The sequence below is a fragment of the Microtus ochrogaster genome, linkage group LG5 (genome assembly GCF_000317375.1).
Source record: "Microtus ochrogaster isolate Prairie Vole_2 linkage group LG5, MicOch1.0, whole genome shotgun sequence".
Lineage (NCBI taxonomy): Eukaryota > Metazoa > Chordata > Mammalia > Rodentia > Cricetidae > Microtus > Microtus ochrogaster.
The window spans coordinates 66253280-66277691 of record NC_022031.1 but is presented as its reverse complement, the minus strand read 5'-3'; the positions used below and the strand labels follow the sequence as shown (position 1 = coordinate 66277691).

General features: G+C 35.9%; 1 protein-coding gene across 6 annotated transcripts in view; it reads left to right on the top strand.

Annotated features, from left to right (window-relative positions):
* Wwp1 (WW domain containing E3 ubiquitin protein ligase 1) overlaps window positions 1–24412 on the top strand; it is an 80367-nt gene that overhangs the window by 54880 nt on the left and 1075 nt on the right. For all 6 annotated transcript variants that reach the window (XM_013351874.2, XM_013351875.2, XM_005362346.3 and 3 more), the window contains 8 exons: window positions 421–509; window positions 4536–4695; window positions 7828–7961; window positions 8054–8194; window positions 12312–12432; window positions 14039–14143; window positions 17601–17697; window positions 18466–18538. In XM_013351874.2, coding sequence (XP_013207328.1) covers window positions 421–509; window positions 4536–4695; window positions 7828–7961; window positions 8054–8194; window positions 12312–12432; window positions 14039–14143; window positions 17601–17697; window positions 18466–18538 — 920 coding nt within the window. The remainder of the gene's footprint in view (window positions 1–420; window positions 510–4535; window positions 4696–7827; window positions 7962–8053; window positions 8195–12311; window positions 12433–14038; window positions 14144–17600; window positions 17698–18465; window positions 18539–24412) is intronic.

Sequence of the window (24412 nt, the reverse complement as noted above, 5' to 3'; positions counted from 1 at the left end):
CAGCCTGGTCTACAAGAGCTAGTTCCAGGACAGGCTCCAAAACCACAGAGAAACCCTGTCTCGAAAAACCACAAAAAAAAAAAAAAAAAAAAAAAACCACAAAAAAACTTACCAGTCCACATTGGAAGATTAGAAACTTGAGGGGGGGAAGGGGAAAATGTAATCTAACTTGTCCAACTCTAAGTGGAACCACTGTTTAACGCTAAAAGGGGGAAGAATATATAAAAGTGAGTCAGAGAAAACTTGGAGGATTGTTCATCTTTAGCTAGTTTTTGGAACAAGCCAGATAAAATGCAGAATTAAATATGGGATAGTGGAATGTGTACTTTTGAAAATACAGGTTAATTTAAATTGAATTATTTGGAAGTAACTTATGCAGTGTATAAATGTCAAAATATCTACATTTTTGTCTTTAATTAGATTATGGCATTGAAACCGTATGACTTAAGGAGACGATTATATGTTATATTTAGAGGAGAAGAAGGCCTTGATTATGGTGGTCTTGCAAGGTAAAGTTAAAAAGTTACTTATTAAAGAGTTATTACTGCTTTGTAATAAGTTTGTTTTTTCATCTGAGGTGGAGATATATATGAATATATTAAGCTACCTTTTTCAGTAGCACCAGAGTAATTTTGGGTAATCATTATTACAACCTTTTTTGCATATGTATATATGTATGGTATGTGTGTTTGTGTACTTGCATGAGTATGGTACACGTGTATTCATGGACGTATGTTATGTAGGAGTGATGTGCACATGCATGTAGAGGCCTGAGGTTGACATGTGTCTTCCTCTATCCTTTCTACATTATATGTTTAGGCATGGTCTCTTGTTGTTCTAAAGTTCAACTGGTGTGGTTAACCAGATTTTTCTGGGATTTTCTCTCTCTATATCCCGTATACTGGGATTACAGGTGGGTCACCATGACCACATGCCCAGAACACATGGGTTCTGGGATCAGAGAACTCAGTGTGTCCTGCCTGCGTGGCAAGTGCTTTACACACAGGGTACAACCATTGTGATTATTCTTCTGTGCATGCTAAAGTTCTTATCAGATGGCTGCATAGTATTCTACATATGCGTGTAGCATAATTAATGGTTATAGATGGTTATTTATTGATTTTGCTATTACAACACTACATATCACTTTTATTTGTCCTTTTTCTCTGATCTGAGTTTATTCGGAAAATAAAATTTTTCTACATTTAATCAGTTTACTTAAGAGATACCTGTGAAGTAGTTAGTGAAAATCCTTCTTTGTTTTCTCCCTTAACTGCTTCATACAAATCTACATTGGCATTTTTTATAGTTAACAGTTTCATTAAGTCTTCCTGGGAATTCAGATTTTTATAGAATTTTGCAGAATGAGAAAAACCACCATTCATTATAGCTGATAGAAGTGCAGAACTAGGTCACAACTGGTAGAAGTAGATACGTAATATTGCTGTGAGTTTGTCAGGGTTTCTCTTAGCCTCTTTTTGTGTTGATGTCATAACATTATTACACATTTTCAGTAAGCACTTCTATCCAATAAATGCTCATATTGTGTTTTTTGTGAGTTTTTCTGAATTTCGGCATGCCCAGACATTGAAAAGAAAGGGACATCTTAGAAAATTATGAACATGTTTTTTTTTCCTCAGTGTCTGACATGATAACATTCATATTCTTTTGTGAAGCATTTTTTGTCTTAGTTATTTGGTTCCAGCTCTGTTTCAACAGTTTAAATGATGTAATTGATTCTTGTGTATCATAATTGTCTTACTCCTAACTTGATTTGATTCTGCATTGTTTGGTTAGATTCATCATCAGGGTGCTTATTCAAGAGTTCATGTGGGGGAATATGTTCCTGTAGTTGTTAAATGTTTGGAAGTGTTTTCCTTGTTGGTTATATAAACAGCAACCTCTCTGGACAGATGTTTTTTGCACAGCTTTGTCTATCCCGCATTCTTAGGTACTGCTTCAGTGTTTTAGCATTGAATGTGAGCATTATGAAGTATGAGGTCAAACCTTTGTCAGAAAATTTTCTGGGCGTCCATGCTGTCTTTTAAAATTCACTAGTTTCATTGCAGAATGTTTGTTTTTTCGTTTGTTTTATTTATTTTTTTTCAAGACAGAGTTTGTCTGGGTAGCCTTGGCTGTCCTAGAACTCACTCTGTAGACCAACCTGGCCTCAAATTCACAGAGATCTGCCTGCCTCTACCTCCCTCCGAAGTGCTGGGATTAAAGGCGTGTGCCACCACGCCTGGCATTTGATCTATTTTAAAGGAACATGTGAAGAGCTTTAATTTCTGGGAAGTTTTCTTCTATTTTATCTTTGAATATTTTTTTTCTGTTCTATTTGTTCTTTTCTTTCTTCAGGAACATCAATCATGGGTATGTGGAATCTCCTTTGTCAGTCTTACGTGTCTATCATCTTTCCTCTTGTCTCTCATCAGTGCTTTTCCTATTTTGGTTTTCTGAAGCCTGTCTTCCTGTCACTGTTTGCAGGATTGCTCTATGTTTTGCTGCTTCTCATGTGATTTTTCTTCATTTGCTGTTTTACTGTTTTCTTCATTTTCTTCTCTAGGCCATGTTCTTTCAGCCTCACGTGTCTAGTTTGAAGTGCAGAGCCAAACTTGTGATGAAAGTCAATCAATCATTTCTCTTGTCAGTTAGGAATTTCTCTTTTGTGTTGGTATTAGAATACAGGCTTTTGTCATATATCCATTCTTCTTTTGGATCACTACAGTTTTCTCTGGTTTGCTGCTTTCTAAAAGTGATCTGAAATGGTTGGAAATTTAATTCCGTGTGTGTGTGTGTGTGTGTGTGTGTGTGTGTGTGTGTGTGTGTGAATAGATTTACTTATTTTTCTTCTCTGAGGAAATGTCTTACTTTAGCTCAACCACAGAGTGAAGTTATTTGGTGCACTTAGTATTTTGAGCCTGAATTTAATTATATGATTTGACATGAATTCATAGTTGATTTTGTTTAGTGACTGTCTTCTGTAGTTTCCAGGGAATGTTTTAGAAGCTCTCTTAAACATTTGGTAAACAAAATAGCAGACTATAGGAATTAGCATAGAGGTGACCCAGGATGACTTAAATATTTTCAAATTGCTTGATAGTATTACATAAATTATCAGACTGAGATGAAGAGTTAAAATTGTGTCTTATCTTGAGATAAATGTGGTGATAGCTTTAATCTGCACCCAGGAGGCAAAAATAGACAGATTTCATTTGAGGCAACCTGGTCTGCCTACTAGGTTTCAGAGCAGTTCGGGCTACACAGGAGATGCTGTCACAGAACATCAAACCAAGAACAACAATAATAATTCTGACTTTTTCTTAAGAGCAGTTACTCAAATTTCTGCTTTTACTGACACTCACCATGATTGATAGAACCCACCACTGTCTACCACCATCATTATGTGAAGACTGGGTTATTGTACCTGGAAGTTTTCTTTCCTTAAAGCCAATTATATTTATTAGCAAGTTATAAAGAAGAATGGGAATTGTGGCAAGGCAAAACCCCATGACCTCACACTGATCATAGTAAACACTTTGTAAATGTTTATTTTGTGTTCAAAATCATTAAACTAAAGCAAAATAGGTAGTTAAGAATTAGTAAACACTTAGCACATTTTAAGATCTCACTTTGTAATTTTAGCACCATTTGAATACATTTGTAAGGCAATTTAAACTGTTCTTTAAAAGCCAGATATGCCAGCCCTTAGGAACCTTGGCAGGAGGACTGTTACAGACTCAAAGCCAGCCTGGGTTGTGTATCAAGTTCCATACTAGACTGAGTTCTGAAGTAAGACTTTGTCTCAAAAACAAAAAAGCACCTCACTATTTTAAAGTAGCAGTGTTATGTGCTACAGTGTCGCCATCAAATACTTAATAGAACCTGTGTAATGGAGGCTCCATTTATCTATTGCTTAGCATCTATGAAGTCTTGGATTTTGTTTCCAGCTCAACAAAATAAAAAAAAAATCCCAAAACATAATAAAAAGCTTGTTAAGTATATATTTTAGAATGCATGTAAGAGTTAAGGTTATTGAAAATATATAGACATGGCTTTTGCCTTAGAGGTTAATGTTCATAAAAGTATATTTTCAGATTGTTGCTGTACTATGAATGCAATCACAGATATGTACTATACTCTGAAATTGCTTCAAAGATACCTGGATTGGGTTAAAGTGTGAATTGAGAAAAAGTCTAATCTACTTAAGTTGAATTGAAATTGAGAAAAGATACCCAAATAAAAGTTTGATGTAGAAAACAACATACCTGTGAGGAACAGTGAGCTTGCAGTTTGACAGTGCAGACCTAGCAGTGGCTTTGAATGGAAAGCCAAATCATATATAGGAGGAGGGCTAAGGAATGAGTAGGGGTGTGTGTGTGTGTGTGTATGTGTGTGTGTGTGTGTGTGTGTGTGTGTGTGCACTCATATGTGTGTGCATGCACACATTTATTTACTTACGGATATATTTAACACCTTTTTAAAGTTCACATATATGTGAATACTAAAAGTAATCTTAACTTATTTTCTTATAGAGAATGGTTTTTCTTGCTTTCCCATGAAGTTTTGAACCCAATGTATTGCTTATTTGAGTATGCAGGCAAGAATAACTATTGTTTACAGATAAATCCAGCATCAACCATAAATCCTGATCATCTTTCATACTTCTGTTTTATTGGTCGCTTTATTGCAATGGTGAGTTCCTAACTTTCAGTTATTTTATTATCTGTTACTTATTTCAAAAGTGTACTAGGGGCTAGGGAGATGTCTCAGTGGGTAAATTTCATGCCAAGCAGGCTCAAGGACTAGAGTTCAGACTTTTAGTGGTCTGCTTGTAATTCCAGTACTCAGAGGCAATACTGGATCTTCGGAGCAAGCTGGATAGGTAAATTTGCTAAAACTGCAAGTTTCAGGTTTGATTGAGTCTGTTTCAGTATTGTGGTGAAGCTGGGCTGTGGTGGTGCACGCCTTTAATCACAGCACTCGGGAGGCAGAGGCAGGTGGATCTCTGTGAGTTCGAGGCCAGCCTGGTCTACAAAGCTAGTTCTAGGACAGGCTCCAAAGCTACAGAGAAACCCTATCTCAAAAAACCAAAAAAAAAAAAAAAAAAAAATCAATATTGTGGTTAATAATTTAGGAAGGCTCGTCATTAGCCCTGGGCCTGCACAGACATGTGCACAAAAATGTATTGTATAAAAATATTTTGAAAGATACTTTATAACCCCCCTAGTTGTAGGCAATTCACTGTTGTTGGGGTAAGTGTCAGATTCCTCAGTTGTGTAGCCACCAGTGATCCTCCCTTTTTTATGTAAACAGTATTTCACATATGCTTATTCAAGCAGCCCAGATTAAGTACCATGGGATGTGTGTGCTTAAACACACATGCATGCACACATACACACGCATACATACACGCATGCAGAGAGAGATGAAAGTAGAGGGGGAGGAATTGTTGGGAAGAAGAAAAGTTACAGTGGGAGAGGGAGAATAACATGATAATGGGAGCATGATTAAAAACATACATTATGTGCATGGATAAAATTTAGCAAGAATAAATAAAATTGGGGCTGGAGAGATGGCTCAGAGGTTAAGAGCATTGCCCGCTCTTCCAGAGGTCCTGAGTTCAATTCCCAGCAACCACAAGGTGGCTCACAACCATCTGTAATGGGGTCTGGTGCCCTCTTCTGGCCATCAGGCATACACACAGACAGAATATTGTATACATAATAAATAAAGAAAAAGAATAAATAAAATTAAGAAAAGAGTAAAAACCTTATTTATTACTCATTTGTGTGGGGAGATAGGGGAAATTAGTGTGGTTATTTAGCCCAAGGAAAATCTGAGTTGCTGAGTAAGTATACTAACTTAGTGCTTTTAGAAGTTTCAGAGCTTTACAGGTGCTCTTGTAAAATTATTGTATTTTTAGAGGAGTTTGTAATTTTTGCACTACATTATCCATTGGTTCAATTAGCAATCGTTTGAGCGTCTAAGTAATTCCCTTCCCATTTCTAGGTACTGGGTATTAAAGAACAAAAACAAAATGATACAGTTCCTACTCTTGGAATCTAGATTCTGTAAAGTGGGGGCTATGGGTGTTGATTTTTCATTTAATGGGTTGAAGGAGACCTTTGGAGGTTGAACATGAATGGAAATGTGAAGGCAGGAGACTGGGGGTCATATACATACCTTACAGAAGAGCACTCCGGGCTCATGGGATAGCAGAGCAAGGCTGCAAGGTTTAAAAATGCCTCATTAGTTGAAAAAGAACATGGCTGGGGCAAAGTATATGGGAGAGAATATGGGAGGGATGAAATTGAGAAATACCATATAGGACTTTTAGGAAAGTCATGTAAAGGTTCTGAGTATCAATTAGTGTTATAAATTAAGCAATACCAATAAGAAACCCTCTGTGTGTAGAGGATAGAAGAAATAGAGGTCACCATGAGAGGGCATAATGATTTTGTGTCTAAATAGCATAGTAATAGATGTGAGAAGTGATTTGGATCCAGGGTATGTTTGGAAGTTAGAAAGAACTAGGTTTTCTGGTAGATTAATTGCCAGACATAAGAATAGAGTGAGGCACCAAAACACATGGCCTGCACATTTGCTTGAAATTGCTGTTTCCTAAGTGAGGCTTTGCTGGCAAGAGCAAATGCTGAGGAAAATCAAGAATGTTGAATTTCTTCTACATCCAGGATGCATGTGGCATCCAGTGGAGGTTTAAAACAGGTAAGTATCCAAATGTGGCAAGGAGATGTCCAGGGTAGAAAGAGACTGTTGGGCTTCTAAACATGTAGAGAATATCAAAAGCTCATGGTTGTGTTAAGGAATAGCGTGGACAGAGGAGTTAAGGGATATTTGTAAGCTGAGGAGATAAAAATGAGTGAAAAAAAAAATCAACCAACCAAATAAAACTACCTGAGATTAGAAAGTCAAGAAAGTGTTTCCCAGAAGAAAATGGAAGAAGGAAATGTTTCGAAGAAGACACCATGGGGAGCCCATCAGTTACTGATGGGTCTTACATCAACCATTTAGCAAGGTGTATGGGAGTTCAGATGCTAGTGGTGGCATATTGGTTGGTCTGCATGAAAGCTCTCCTGGTTGCTCTTTTCTATGTGCAATAATTATAGTAAGTGTTTCAGGACAGAGGTACATTGGTGAATAGTCATCTAAGACAGGGAAACTAAATATAGTAATGAAATAATGCTTCCTCTGAGGTTGCTGGCACAACTGGATAGCTTGTTCTACCATAGTATAGGCAGAGTAAGTTTTAAGTAGATTTTTATCTAGACTTGGGATTTTGTTTGCAATACAGTGGGGGAGGGTTTAAAGTTATATAAGAGGATAATTCAGTGACTTGGTGATTGAATATAAACTCAATAAGGGAATGAGGGCCAATATAATTGGTTCAGTGAGTGGTTTTAGGTATCTGTTGGATTAAAAATCAGTGGTGCTTCTTCCTGTATTGTTGCTGTATGTAGGCATGAAGACACGGAGGTCCTACAGATAGGCAGGAAATGGGAAGAGGTACAAGGGCCTTTTCATTTCTGTTAAGCTAATTATCAAATATATATTAAAAAGTAGAGGGAGTTGGTAATAAAATCCCATGATATATATATATATATATTTTGATTGTACATTATATGTTTGACCTGTGAAATATTTTTTCATTCTAATTTATTTGCTTTGCATTTTGAATTTTAATTTTCACAATTTATACCATTGAATATTGCTTTTTAAATGTAAAGTCTCATGACTTCTATTTTATCACTGTGCTCTAAAGAACATTTTGTAAGATTAAGTAAAATGTTTTGTTTTTCTTAACAGGCACTATTCCATGGGAAGTTTATTGATACTGGTTTCTCTTTACCATTCTACAAACGTATGCTAAGTAAAAAACTCACTATTAAGGATTTGGAATCTATTGATACTGAATTTTATAACTCCCTTATCTGGATAAGGTTTGAAGATTTCTTTTTCATTGAGTTATTTACTTGAAACCCATTTGTATACTTTGTTTATATGCACACTGACATGCTATAATTTAATCCAGAGACAACAACATTGAAGAATGTGGCTTAGAGATGTATTTTTCTGTCGACATGGAGATTCTGGGAAAAGTTACTTCACATGACCTGAAGTTGGGAGGTTCCAATATCTTGGTGACTGAAGAAAACAAAGATGAATATATTGGGTAGGTTGACATAGCTGATTGGACTCAGTCTGTAGACTCTATGGAATCTAATTAGAAATCTCCCTTAGAATATACACCTTTAATTGTATTTGTTTTTACCCTTTGGGAAATTCTCATGAGGTTCTTTTCCTGCTAGGGTCTGTTCCTTATTCTGTAAAGATGATCCACATCTCCTATTCCCAATTTTCTTGTAAGAAGAAAATGTGTAATGTCCTTCACTTTTCCATTTGCATTTGCAATAGGCTTTCCCCCTTTGACCAGATCAGATGACATGAGAGCATTAGTACTGAAAAGGGATTCAAAATCTCAGAAAGAAAATTTATATAATTATATCTTCTCCCTCATATGCAGATCCTAGCCCCCCGTATATGTGTGTATGTATGCATTATATGTATGTATATATAATATACTTATATAATTTATACATGAGAAAGGCAAATTCAGGCACAGTATAATGCGGAGAGCAGAAAAGGGTAGATAATAGGCAATGATAAAGGAAAGACTGAATGTAGATAATTGGCACTTGATTCATGAAAGAGGATATAAACCTTATTGTTTTTCTAGTTCTAGGTCTGTCAAGGCCTTTTCGTTTCTTGGTGGTGGCTGCAAATATATTCAATAGTGAAAATGTAAAAATCCGGTGTGAAGCTTCATAGCTTCAGAGTGACTATTCTAGTTATATAAAAAGTTTATTGAGATATATAGACTTCAGGTATGACTAATTTTGGTGTGTGGACTTTTTTATTTCTAAGTTCTTTATAATACAATTTTAGTTAAAAAAGTATTCTTGGAAAAACTGTGCAGCCTCTTCATTTATAGATGAAGGGAGTGAAACTGTGATAGAAACAGGCAAAATCAAATCTGGAAACTACCCCTTGAATGTCATTTCATTCCATACTACATTTCCACTCTAAACATCCTATTTATTTAATTAATTCATTTGCTTATTTGATTTTTAAAGACAGTATTTCTTTTTTATCTGTGGCCATCCTGGTACTTGCTCTGTAGACCAGCCTTACCTTGAACTCAGAGGTCTACCTGCTTCTCCTCTTGAGTGCTGGGATTGAAGGCATGTGTCACCACCACCTGGCCCATGTTACCCTTTTTGTTGTTGTTTTTGATATGGTTTTTTTCCCCCCTCTGTGTTACAGCCCAAGCTGTCCTGGAACTAGCTCTGTAGACTAGGCAGGCCTTGAACTCACAAAGACTTGCCTGCCTCTGCCTCCCAAGTGCTGGGATCATAGGAATGCACCACCATTGCCCAACTACTTTAACTTGTACATAATAAATGTTTCACTGGCCTATATTCAGTGTGCATGGTGCAGGGTTTTATAAAGAAATTTCAAGTAATCCCAGACTTTGGCTATATTCAGTCTTCTATTTCCTCCTCTAGGCCTCATTGCCTTCTAATACTCTTTTTTTCTTTTCTTTTCTTTTCTTTTCTTTTCTTTTCTTTTCTTTTCTTTTCTTTTCTTCTCTTTTCTTTTCTTTTCTCTTCTTTTCTTTTCTTGTCCTTCCTCTCCCTCGTCCCTTTTATGTTTTCATGATAGCTAGATAATTGGCTCAGTAGTTCAGAGCATTTGCTGCTCTTGTAGAGGCCAGATTTGGTTCCCAGTACCTACATGGTAGTTCACAGCCATTTGTAACTCCAGTTCCAGGAGATCTTGACTCTCCGTCCTCTGCAGGCACCAGGCATTCACAGGTGTACATATATACATGCAGGCAAAATATTCATATACATGAAATAAAAATACACATTTGAAGATAAGACTTATGGTGGGTTTATATGTCTTTATAAAATCTAGACTTCACAAGTAAAAGAAAGCATGAAATACTTGTTTTTTCTAAGCATGGTTAATTTCACTTAACATAATCATCTCTAATTTTATCTATCATTATCAAATTGAGTTTATAATATAATGACACCATTTCCCTATTCTTTTCCCTTCCTTCAAACCTCTCCCATGTACCTCTGCTCTCTTTCAAATTCATGGCCCTCTTTATTCACTAACTTGTGTGTGTGTGTGTGTGTGTGTGTGTGTGTGTGTGTGTGTGTGTGTGTACATATATATTCCTAAATATAATCTGTTCAGTCTATATAGGATTAGTTATATATGTATTTGCAGAGCAGAGCGGTTTGGTTTAGGATAAACATTTGGTATCCTCTTCCTTGAGAATAGTTCTATATTTGTTTTTACTAATTATCATAGTAGCAAGCTAGATTACATTCTTAGCAGCAGGATGTGAGGATTCTCTTTTCCCTGCTTCCTTCCTGGCATTTGTTGTTTTCTCTGTGGCAGTCATTTTAGGGCGAGACGATCTCTGTGTAGTTTTAATTTGCATTTCTGTGATGACTAGGGATGTTGAACTTTTTTTTTTTGACTGTTTGCACCTCATCTTTCAAGAACTACCCATTCATTAGACAAAAGTCCAGTGGCTCTGTAACTCTTGGACTTGTGTTTTATCCATGTGTCTGTTTTTGAGTCAGATCATTTATTTTTCCGACTGGGGTTCTGTTTAAATTGTTCTTTTTGTTCTAGATTGCCAGGCTGTCTAGGGTATTTTGCATTTTCCTACAAATTTTAGGGGTTTTTTTAATCTATTTTTTCCAGAATATCATTGGTATCTGACATGGTTTCCATTGAGTTTGTATCTTGCTTTTGGCAGTGTAGCTATTTTCATGCTGCTAATTCTGCTGCTCCATGAGTGGCTTTCATTTTCTTTCTTCTTCAGATTCTTTCTTTAGTATTTTAATATTTTCACTACAGAGGTCTTTACTTTCTTGATTAGATTTATTCCTAAGATTTATGTTCTAGCTATTATAATGTGATTGTTTTCCTGATTTCTTTCTCTGCATGTTCATTACTGGTATGTAGAAAAATTGTTAACTGACTTCTATAAAAATTATTAATATCTGGTTTATATACATATATAATATATATTATATTTATCCTGTTACTTTTTCAAACATGCTTATTAGTTCTAAGAGTTTTCTGATGTGGAGTCTTTAGCATCTGTTCTATACAGAGTCACATTGCCTGCAAACAGAAATAACATGACTTGCTCCTGCTTGTGCCCTTTGTTTCTTTCTTACCTTATTTATTATTATTATTTTTTTTTTTTTTTTTGGTTTTTTCGAGACAGGGTTTCTCTGTGGCTTTGGAGCCTGTCCTGGAACTAGCTCTGTAGACCAGGCTGGTCTCAAACTCACAGAGATCCGCCTGCCTCTGCCTCCCAAGTGCTGGGATTAAAGGCGTGCGCCACCACCGCCCGGCTTTTTTCTTACCTTATTACTTTGGCAAAGACTTCAAGTGGTATACTAAGTAAGCACCTTGTCTCAGTCCTGCTCGGACATGCGTTGAGGTTTTTCTGCTTTTATTGCGATGACTATAGATTTGTCAGTTACAACCTTTATGATGTTGGTGCGTGATTCTAGATTCTCCAGGGCTTTTGTCTTGAAGGGTTGTACTTAGTCAAAGGCCTTTTCTCCATCCTCTGAAATCCCATGTGATTTCTATTCTATAATCAGAGTCTCAGTCTCTCTTTCATGTTTGTGTGTGTTTGTATCTGTCAGTCTGTCTCTCCTTGTGAATTTTTGGTATCAGGTGATAACTGTTTTTATAAAATGACTTGGATGGAGTTCTTTGGACTATATTGAAGAGCACTGATGTTAGTTATGTATGTTAGTCCATATAGGCCTGAGCCATTTTACTTAGAAGATTCTTTATTACTTTTTTGATCTCACTGCTTTTTATAGATCTATTTAAGTTGTTTATAGACTTTTCATGTAATTGTGGTTGATCATATGTGTCAAGTAATGTATTATTTCTTCTGGATTTTCCTTTTATTGGAATATGGGAGGGGTATATGGCAGTGTTTGGATGGAGGAAAGGGATGGGTGAAATGTTATAATTAAATTATAATCTCAAAAAAATGAATTTGGTAATGGAAAATCATGTTAGCTCTAAAATCAGATATATGCATGCATACATGCTTGTGTGCATATATTTGGAGGTGTATATTTTGAAAAAGAAAAGGAACTTGAGGCTTTCTTAGTGCTTTTGTCCCTTAACTTCATATGTAAATGACCTATTTTCAATGCTGTCTTTATTTTCAGTTTAATGACAGAATGGCGTTTTTCTCGAGGAGTTCAAGAACAGACCAAAGCTTTCCTTGATGGATTTAATGAAGTTGTTCCCCTACAGTGGCTGCAATACTTTGATGAAAAAGAATTGGAGGTTAGGTTCTTTATTGTTTGATAGTAGGGAACGCTGATGTGTGAATAGGTGGGCTCTGTGTTTCTTTTCCAGGTTCAGTGTTGTTTATTCCTTTGTTTAAGACAGGGTCTACTTCTGCTCAGACTGATCTTGAAATCCTGATCCTCCTGCTTCAACCTCCATAGTCTTCGCATACCAGCAGTGCTCCACCATCTTTGGCTTGTTTAATGATTTTACACAATGTCCACACATTTTAGTACCATACTGATTTTTCTCATTTGTCTGAAGTATGTGGCATTGGGTGTGTCTTATGGTTTTTGATGTTTTAAGAACAATAGTATTACAAGTACAAAATCATTAATCTGTGTTACCTGTTAAGGGTCATAAAAAGGAATTTGATCACTATTAATTTAAGGAAGTTTCAGAAATCTTAATTAAGTAGTGACTTAACATGAAAAGTAAGATTTTTAAATGAATGCTTGATGGTCTTGCCTGCATGTAAGGTTGGGCATGTATCAGAAGTGGCTTTGTTTATATAGGGTAAAATACATACAAAATTTGCCACTTTAATGATTTTTAGGTATGCAATTCAATAATATTATGTGTAACTGAATAATTATACATCAAGTCTTGGGAATTCTTCCATCTTATAAAAACTGAAATCTACACACATTAAACATAAAGCCTTATGTACCCCTACTTTATTTTTATTATTTTGTTTATATCTCCTATAAATGAAATCATGTTATATTTGTGTTTTTATGACTGTTTAGTTTATTTACCATAATGTCTTCAATGTAGCTTATTTCAAACGTACACATTTTGGTTTATGACATCTAAATAAATCTAGAAACAGCAGAGTATGCATTGTCAAATTATTTTAAGTGGAGAAAGGGAAATAACAAATAATGTTGAAGCAGTTGAATATCCATGTGAAAGAAAGTTAACTTTGGCCCCACCTCAGCCCATAAATAAAATTTACTTTTAACTGAATATTAACTGTAAACATGAAAACCTCAAATAAAAGAAAAGAAAAGAATAGTAGCCTAAATGAAATCCTACTTTGGATAATGGTGGTAATTTCTCAGGTTATAATGTTAAAGGTATGTCTTCTCATGCCCTAACAAATCTTCCATTGGGTGTTTACCTATGGAAATGAAATATAAGTTACACAAACATCTGAATGTATATATAAGTGTTCATGATATAGGCAGAAGTTTCTTACAGAGATTTATATTTTAGTACTGTAAAAGAAAAAGCATGCCTGACTTCATCAAAAGTAAAAATTGTGTTCTTTAAAATATACCCTTAAGGAAATAAAAAGGCTAGGCTTGGTGGCAGATATCTATAGCTCCAGCACTGGAAGGATATGCTAAGGACTGCCATTCCTGTAGGCTAGCCAGGAATTGGGGTGAGTTCCAGCCCCTTCCCACCCCCTCCAAGGACTACATAGTGAGACCCTGCCTCAGGAAGGAGGGAAAGGAAAACAAACACCAAAACACTGGCAGAAACTACCTTGACAAACTGTTCTACCCAGAATATATTTTCAGAAACTTCTGTAAATAATAAAAAGACAAACAACCCCCCTCTAGTCTTTTTTGTGGCTGATTCTGGGCTTCTTTCCCAGGTTATGCTGTGTGGCATGCAAGAGGTTGACTTGGCAGACTGGCAGAGAAACACTGTGTACCGACATTATACAAGAAACAGCAAGCAAATTATTTGGTTTTGGCAGGTATTCGCTTTATGTTTTTTGAGACAAATTATTTGAAGAAAATAATGTTTTCTCATAAAAAGTGGTTTTAAAGTAGTTTATTATTTTTGAGACTGCCTTTGGACCTGTGTTTTATCTTCCAACTCATTCACTCTTTTCTAGATGGAGGTGGGAACAATCTTTAGTGGGATCACAAATATTGACTGGTATTGGATTTGTTGGGGTTGCACATTGAGATAGGGTCTGCCTGGATGGCCCAGGCTGGTCTTGAATTTGCTTTCATATTACATCAGCTCATCCAGTGTTGGGATTACAGGCATCTTCCACAACATCCAGCCAGTTCTATGTTTTGTTTTGTTTTTTTTTTAAGCTGCTACATTGATTTATTTTTTTATTTTTATTTTTTTTATTTATTTTTTTTATTTATTTCTTTTTTCCCTCTCCTCCCACCCTTCCCCCCCTCCCACCCCCCTTCTCCCCCTCCCCCCACTCCTCTCCCCCTCCCTCTCCAGTCCAATGGGCAGTCAGGGTTCCCTGCCCTGTGGTAAGTCCTAGGTCCTCCCCCCTCTGTCCATATTTGGACAGTTCTATGTTTTAAATGATGAGGCCAATATGGGTATTTAATTCTGAAAGTGATATTATGCTAAAGAATTGGAATAATTCAGACAGTAACATACAAGAATGATAGTTTTTTCATACTGTGTTTTAGCTTTAGTGTGACAAGATAGAACATCCAAATGCACCATACTAATATTTAAGCACTTTTTTTTTTTTTTCAAGACAGGGTTTCTCTATATAGCCCTGGCTGTCCTGGAACTCAATCTGAAGACCAGGCTGGTGTCGAACTTACAGAAATCTGTCAGCTTTTATCTCCTGGTGCTGGGGTTAAAGGCATGAACCACCCCTGCCCAGCTATTTAAGCACATTTTAAGAGACATTTTGTTTTGCTTTGTGTTTTTGTATTGAAGATTTTAAATCTCTAGGCCTAGAATATTCTTTCTATAATTATTTCACTAACTACAACTCATCTAAGCAACTTAAATGTTTGTACTTGTGATAATTTCACACTCGGGTGAAAAAGCTGGGTTTTATATTATGGGGAGATTTTCCAAATGGTACATCTTTTATAAGAATTATTCCCATTAGTTCATTGCATAATAATTTAACATGTAGACCCTTCTGGGAACCTGTTTTACACATTCATCAGCATGTACAAAATGACATACACCAAAGTGCTTAATGCAATAATAGTTTGTATGCTAACAGAACTAAGATGTCTACCAGGAGAGGATTGAATGAACTATAACATTTACTTTTTGTATGTATATGCTATAGGATATGAATATACCATCTCTGGAAGGTAGGAAGGGAGGGAAGAGATTAGGAAGAGAAGTCAGTAGTTGGAGGCCAAGCTGAGAAAATATTTTTAAAAACTAGTCTGTTGTTCCTATTTACACAGGAGTAAGTCTGCTTTCAATCTGAAATACAGAACTGCATATCAGGCAGTGTTTACAGGTGTTCCCCTTTGCACCCTTTCCTATCTCCTTACACTTTAAAGACTTTCCATTTGGACATGTGTGTCTAAATAGTTTAGGAACTTAGGGTCACAGAAGCCCAATGAGTATTTGCATTTCTGAACTGTTTGATTTAGGTAAAATGGTGAGGTTTATGTCAGAACTGGTAATAAAATGTGTTTCCTATATCTTGATGGTGTTGTGGCATTTGATCCACTAGGAGAAACCAGAGACTTAGACTCAATTATAATTTAGATTAAATGAGTTTATTATTATTGCTAGCAGAAGGATGGCAGCCTTAGAACCAAACAGTATGCCATGCAGAAGGGGGGTTAAGGTGTAGTTTTAAGGCAAACATCACAAAGGTATGCATTACAACCATCCATGGAATCCACAGCTGGGCAGAAAAATTTTTTACTTCCCCAGTTGTTTCTTATTTTCCCTTCTGTATAATAATAAAAACACCATTTCATCCCCTTTCCCATAGCAAAAACAGGTTTTACAGAAGCAAAGACAGCTGTTAATGCCTCACAGCCCATTATTCTATTCTTATCACACCTGCAGGCCACTAGGATCACCCAGGTGTCACAGAGCAAAAGGTCAACAGCCCTTCAGGGATGCCTGGCTCCATATTAAATTTCTTTAGTTATCACAGGGGACCCGTGTAAATTATTACTCAGGTCTGAGCACTCTAATGAAGCAGTTCATTTCTGGACAGGCAGAAAACCATCAGGTTAGAGTTTACTGTCACATCCCCACAATTCTATGCAAAGTCTTCGATCCAGATTAGCAAAGCGTCTTATGTTTAACTAAGCTATTACATTAGCGACTTTCTTGTTGCTGTGAACAAATTCTTGACAAGAACTACTTGAGAATTACAAAACGTTATTTTGCCTTACAGTTCTAAGAGTACCAAGGTTAAGAGCAGCTACAACAGTGACCTTGGGAGCTTGTCATAGCTATGCACATCCGGAAGTAGAGATGGCCTACTCCAGTTTTCTGTGATTCAGCCTAAGATGTAGCCCACATCATGGTGCCTCTCACTTTCAGGGGAGAGTCTTCTTCCTTCCTTTAATTCTCTCTGGAACATCTCAGAGACATTCCCAATGCTTATGCCTCAGTTAAGGCTTTTAATTAGTCAAGTTCATGATGAAAATTAGCCACCCCATAATTATTCCCTATTTGAAAGAAGCCCTTTTGTTCTCAAACTGCCCTCTTCCATGACTGACTTTTGTTACATTCAAACCAACCCATTCATTATTTTACTATATTTGCCATCCACATTCCTGTTTAAAAAAAGAACTTGTCAGCAAACTTTTTAATTTTGAAGACATCTTTAGTTTTTCAGGTACTAATGAAGGACATAAAAGTTTGAAAAATGCTTAATAGCAGAAAATACCACAGCAAAAAGAAATGGGAAGTGTTAATTTGTTTTTGTAGCTTAAAAGTGAGCAGTTGATAAAGCTTAACAGTGGTTTAGGCCTCTGTGAGACCAGAGTTCAAATGTTCTGCATTTTAGCAGTTTGAAGAGACAAATTACTTAAACTCTACAAGCCTTTCCTTTCTTGCATGTATGGTGAGATTGCTGATGATTACAGCTGTCTCATAGATTGGTGTCTATGTAAATGAGACACACATGGTACAGTACTTAACACCAGCCCTTAGTAAGAGACAAGAGTACCTCTTAGAGATGTTACTGTAGGCAAGTGACTTAAGGTTTCTAAGCCTCTTGCTTATTTCCCGTTTATATGATAGCTGTAGTAGTGCTGGTTAGCTGAAGTGACCACAGTGCACCTATGCGGTACTACAAACACTCTTTTTTATTGCCTTATTGCTTGAACCAGTATCAGTGTTAATGTTTTTTTTTTTTTAAAAAAAAAAACATTTTCACCTGTTTACTGTTCATTATTGGTGGGACATTGACCCTTATTTTATATTAAAGCACATCTGATTTTGTCACACAGTTTGTGAAAGAGACTGACAATGAAGTCAGAATGCGACTCTTGCAGTTTGTCACTGGAACCTGCCGATTGCCTCTAGGAGGATTTGCTGAGCTCATGGGTAAATGCAGATTCACTGCAGTTTCTCTGAAGTTAGTTTTGTGATAATGAATGTTCTTCTGGGTTATATGTAAGGTTTCTACAGTAGAAAAAAAGGCAGTCATTGGTACCGAAGGCATTATTGCCTTAGTCACCGTTAGGCCCTGAAGATACGCCTTGACCATGGCAGCTCTTACAGAAGAAAGCATTTAATTGGGACTTGTGTACAGTGTCAGTTTAGTCCGTTGTTGTGGCAGGAGGCATGGCAGCATGTAGGCCGACATGCTGCTGAAGGAATACCTGAGCTTTCTACATTCAGATCCACAGGCAGCAGGAAGAGAAAGATACTGGGCCTACTATGGACTTTTGAAACCTTAAAGCCCATGCCCAGTGATGCACTTCCTCCAAAAAGGCCACACTTCCTAATCCTTCTCAGTAGTGCCACCCCTTAGTGGTCAAGTATTTGAATCTTTGAGCCTGCGGGGGCATTCTCATTCAGACCACCACAGTTTGTGAGACAAAATTCAAGTGTCATCAAAAAAGAGATAGCTTCTGCTTTACTCCATAGGGTAATTGCTAGGGAAGCCAGATTGTATAAAAAGTTACCTTTCTCTCCACACTTATAATTCTGTCTTCAATATCTCTGCAGCATGAAAAAGCTTCTCACAGAAGCTATGTTATAAAATTTTCAGTTTCCTCTGTATCATTCATGTAACAATATGACATGTTTCTGTTAGTTTTAAAGAACCAACCACATAAACTCTTATTTTATCCTATGTTCCTGCTTTAGGAAGTAATGGGCCTCAAAAGTTTTGTATTGAAAAAGTTGGCAAAGACACCTGGTTACCAAGAAGTCATACATGGTAAGTTCAAGAATCCTAAACAGGAAGGTGAGGGCCTTTTTGTTTGTTTGTTTGTTTGTTTGCAGGTAAGAGCCATTTTAGCTACTTCTTCATTATACTTTGTGAACAGAATCTTATAGTGTTCTGTAACTAAGTGCTCTAGATGAGTGTGTAGCTTTAACAGAAATACTTTAGAATGTGTCCATTGGTTTAATGAATATTTTAGAATACCCATTATATAGCAAGTAGGATGGAATTACTCTTGGAATTTTTATGAAGTCTTTGTAGGACAGAGAAATTAAATAGGTAAGAGAAGAAAAGAGTGCTGTAACAATTGAAGTGTGTGTTGTATGACATGGATAGAGAGCCAGATTCTTTGGACAGGGTAATATTTAACTTAAGTTTACTGAAAGCATGCTATGGGAAAGTAGAATATTCTTGGAATAAGTGCTGAAGAATGCAAAACCCCTGAAGCAAGAACTGAAATTTGACTGCGGTGACTAGAGCATAGTTAGAAAACATGAACATAATTAACTGACCTAACTGGAACTTAGTGAGTCAGAAAATACGAACATAATTTGAAATACATGATTCAGCCCATATTATTATTGTAATTTGGACTTCCTTATAAGGAAATTTAAAGGCTTAAAGAATTGTAAATAACAAATAATGAGATTGAAGAGCAATCATCTAGTAAAAGAATAACAGAAGAAGTGGATGAAAGAGAATGCAGAGAAATGTTACATTGTCCACCACAAAGGGTATGTGGTTCTTTCAGGAGTTCAAAGTTATTTTCATCCTAAGCCATTATTTGGCTTTTTGTTGCCTTGGTATTTTTACATGTGCAGAAACATGTAAAAATGTGCTATAACTTGGTAGTGCCTCAGAAAAATAAAATTCCAAGCTGTTCTTTGATACACTTCAACAACATGTACTTGTCAAAATAAATAAATCCAGGGCTTTATGAAGCACTAAACTTTATGTTTAGTGTTTATTAAATCTTCATGTTTGAATATATGCCTTTTCTAACATTAATACTAAAGTTTACTGACATATTCATTGTATATACTAATGGGTCTGGTTCAGACATCTTCATGTAAATATATCATATATTCGACCAAGTTCAACCTCTTTCCCTCCTTTGTCCCCCTCCCCCATTATTGCCATTCATTTCTCCTATAGTCTTTCTTCTACTATTGTGTCCCATAGACAGGTATTATAATGTAGGATACATAAATGGAAGAGAACATGTGAAATTTTCCTTTTTAAGTTTTAACTTTGCTTAATATGATTATCCATTTGGATATTTTCTTGAAGATGACATAACTACATTCATTGTGGCAGAATAAAACTTTTAGTATTTATGTTTATATGTACCCCATTTTCTTTGTCCATTCATCTGTTTCAAGACCTTTAGGCTGATAACATGACTTTGTGAATATTCTGTAACATAGACTATAAGAATCACTGTGGCATGTTGATTTAGAGTTCTTTACATACATACCTAGGGATGGCATACCTGTGTCATCGTGTGGAGTTCTAGTTTTAGAGAACTCTCCATACTGATTCCCATAGCAGGTAGACTACCTACGTTTTCACTAGCAGTACATAGGGTTCTGTCTTTGTGCTATCCTCACCAGCTTGTGCTCTTTTGTCATAATAGCCGTACTAACTGGAAGGACGTAGACTCTCAAAGTAGTTGTGATTTGTATTTCCGTGATAGCTAAGGACAATGAGCATTTCTTTTTTATTTATTGACGATTTCTTTGTTTTGAGAATTGTATGTTCATTTCATTAGTCTATTTGATTGGTTTGCTTGGCTTTTGGGATTTAGTTTAATTAGTTCTTAGTCCTCGTGTCGGTCAGTAGTCCTTTGTCAAATGTTTAGCTGACAGATTCCTGCCGTGCTCTCTAGGCTGTCTGTGCACTCATTTGTTTCTTTTATGGTGATGAAGTTTTATAATTTCATGCAAACCAGTTTATTACTTCTTGGTTTCATTTCCTGATATAGGACTCCTTTTTAGAGAATCCTCTATATTGGGCTATTTTTCCTATGTTTTCTTCTAGCTGTTTCAAGTTTTACATTTTGATATTTGATACATCTTAAGTTGATGGTAGGAAAATGGGAAATATGGATCTAGTTTTATTTTTCTACACTTGGATATCCATTTTCCAGTACTGTTTGTTTGTATGTTTTTCTAGTGTATATTTTTGGAATCTGCCAAGTCAAATGGCTTTAGCTGTTTCTGCGACTTTTTATTGTGTTGATCTATCTGTTTTGTTTCTTTGGCTTTTTAGTATAATTTGAAATTGGATAATCTCTCCAGTATCATTCTCTTTGCTCGGTATTGCTTTGCTCTTTGGGATCTTTTGAAACATAGAGTGTAAAAATCATTTGTAGCATGTTAAGAGTCCTTTAGGTACATACTGAGAGTTGGCATAACTATGTTTTCATATGAATTTTAAGACTTAGTTTTCTGTTTCTGTGTAGAATGCCATTGGAATGTTAACAAAGATTGCATTGGATCTGTAGATTTATTTTAGTAATATAGTCATATTAATTTTATTAATCCATGGGTGTAAGTGGTCTTTCCCCCTTTTGGTATCTTGTTCTGCTTCTACTGTAAGTTTACTTAATATTTTCAATGAGAGGTCTTTCACTTTTATGGATAGCTCTATTCATTGGTGAGTTTCTGTTTTGTTTTAAATGAATGGGGACTGCTTTCTTAAGTTCATTCTTGCCAAGTTCATTATTGGGTTATAAGAAAGCTACTTATTTTTATACGTCAATTTTGTGTCCTGCTACTTTCAAAGTGATTCTTAGTTCTAAAAAGCTGATGAAGTTTATAGTCTCTGACATATAAAATTATACTGTGCAAATAAAGGTACTTTGACTTCTTCCTTTCCTGTTTGTTTCCATCTGTTATTTGCTCTAGTCAAGACTAAAAGAACTATATAAAAATAGGAGTAGAGAAAATAGACATTCTTTCTCTTCCTGGTTTAGGGATTTTTTCTTTTTAATTTTCCCATTCACCACAATGTTGATTATAGGTGTCATATATGCCCTTTTGGTTCATTTAGGTTTTTCAGGACTTTTATCTTGAGGGGATGTTCTTCTGTCATCCCCATTTTCTACATCTGTTGTCATAATTAGGTGATTTCTATCTTTGTGTAATACTATGAGGTATTTTTGCATATTTCGTACCATTCTTGAATTCCTGAAATGGAACTCAGTCATGATGAATAAATATTTTTCTTTCCATTTTATGTGCATGAGTGTTTTTGCCTATATGCATCTTTGTATTCCATGTCTGTGCCAATGGAGGTCAGAAAGCCTTGGATTCCCTGGGAAGTTGAGTTACACAGGTTGTGAGCCACTGTCGGTGCGAGGACATGAACCTGGGTCCTCTGGAAGACCAAACAGTGCTCTTTTCTGTTGAGCTCTCTCTCTAGCCTCATGATCTTTTTACTGTGTTCTTGAATTTGAATGAGGTTCACCAGTATTTTCTTTAAAACGGTTACATCAGTGTTCATCAGGGATAATGGCCTAATGGCCTATAATTTTCTCTCTCTCTCTCTCTCTCTCTCTCTCTCTCTCTCTCTCTCTCTCTCTTTCTTTCTTTCTTTGCTTTATCCACTTTGCGTACTAGGGAAATACTAGTCTCATAAAATGAATGTGGTAAATGTCTTCCTTTTCTATTTTATGGAATATTTTGAGGTGTGCTAGTGTTAGTTTTCTTTAAAAGGCTGGTGAAACTTATTAGTAAGTCCATTTAAACTTTTAAGTTGGGCAACATTGACTACTGTTTTTAATCTACTTAAGGTTGTTTATATTCTCTTGGTATAATTTTCATATGGTGGTAAAGAGTATTGGCCAAACAGTCTTGCGTTTTCATTGAAATAAACTTGAAAGACATGATCAGAAAACAATATAAAGAAATGTTCTTCATTGGTGTTGACAATATTAAAGATAAGACCCTGAGGTCAGTAACTGAAAAAAAAATAGAGCAACAGATCACTCAAGAGTGAGGAGAGCAAGGAAGTGGGAGGCCATGACATTGTTTTTCATCCATATGAACTGTGAAACCAAGAGCATGTAATAAGAAATTTAGAAAGGTCACATAGGTGAACAGTGTGTACATCAGAAAAGGAAAGCTTTTATGGATTAGCAGAGGAAATGACATTTTTTCCACCTTGTTGGATTTCAGTTATAGCAAGAGATGAAGAGTTAAGACTATAAGAGACTGAAAACCATGTGAAGCTCAGGCCAGACCCAAAGAAGTCTGAGATGGGGTTGGGATTTAGTTCAAACAAGGGAAAATACAAATGAGTATTTTGATGAACATTTGGATTAAAAAAAGCAAAGAGGTGATAAGAAAGATTTTGGTTTCTAACAATAATGATTAAAGTAAACTGTAATCTCATCAGTAATGTAGTTAGCCTTAATCACTGTCAGTAAGATAGGCATTACTGCTACTATGATCTTCATAGTAAGGTAGCAGCTTTAAAGTTCCCTAGGTATAGAGTCAATGAATAATAATCATACAGCTTTTTCAGGTTACATGGAAAATACACGGGCTGCAGGTCTCTGCCCTTTTTACAGAGAAGAAGTAGCAAATTTGATTTTATCTATTTTGCGTACATCAGGCTCAAAGCCAGACCTAAAACCAGGACTTTGCTATTTATATACTAAACATTCAATAAAAAATGAGCGTACTTTGTTAATATATCTCTGCCCTTTATGAAGCAACACAAACATAATGGTTAATTTATTGAAACATCTCTTTGGGTATTTTCAAATAATCCATTGTCATCTGTTATTCAGCTTAACTGTCCCTAACTTAAGTATTTACTAGTAGTTCAGAGATGACTCTGTGGTTATGGAGGAAAACAGTCAGTCATGATATAAATGCTAAAATTGAAATAAAGAGCTATGTAAGATTCTATAGGTAAACTTCTTTGAAGTTGTAGTATTTAGGATGATTGTTGGTGAACAGATGAGACTTTCACATGAAGGGTATTCTAGGCCAAGGAGAGATAAAAGAAATAACTGTAGAGAAAAACATGTATTACGCCCCCCACCAAAAAAGAGGATAAAATAAGTTAATACTAGTCTTCCATCTCTCATTCTATATCTTCTGCAGCTTTAGCAGCAAAAGGTTCCCAAGAGTGGTGTAAACTAGTGTGTCATGATATAAGTCAACTTAGGGAGTGAAGAAAATAAGTGGATACAAAGTGAACAGAGAAACAAATTCTTTTTTAAAAAACTGTTTTTTATTGAGCTTTCTATTTTTCTCCACTTCCCTCCTTTCCTCTCCCCTCCCCTCCCCTTCTACCCTCTCCCATGATCCCCATGCTCCCAATTTACTCAGGAGATCTTGTCTTTTTCTACTTTCCATGTAGATTAGATCCATGTATGTCTCTCTTAGGGTTCTCTTTTGGAACAAATTCTTAATGGTCCAGATGAATACACAAGAGTGAAGTGACAACAGAAATGACCAAGAGGAAAAATGGAATTTAGTAGAATGACAAAATTTTTCAAGGGTGTGTGAAAGACTATTTTGGTGTAGGACTATAACGTATAAGGTTTTTGTTGTTGTTTATTTCCTAACCTCAATTACCATTAAGAGTTTTCCTTTCTTGGGGTATAGTTTAAAATGAAAAACAATCAATATAAAGTATATATTGCTACCATCGATATATTTATTTTTTTATATGAAGAAACTAGTATGTTATGATGGTTTTCATAACTGTTGAAATTGACTGCCTTCTCCTAAAGACTCTTAATTATCAGCTTTCCTAACTTGCATGGGTGGGAACAAGGATAGATGGAAAGTGTCTACAAAAAAAAGAAAGTACTGAAAGGTTTTTTGACCCTTTCCTGGGTGTTTCACT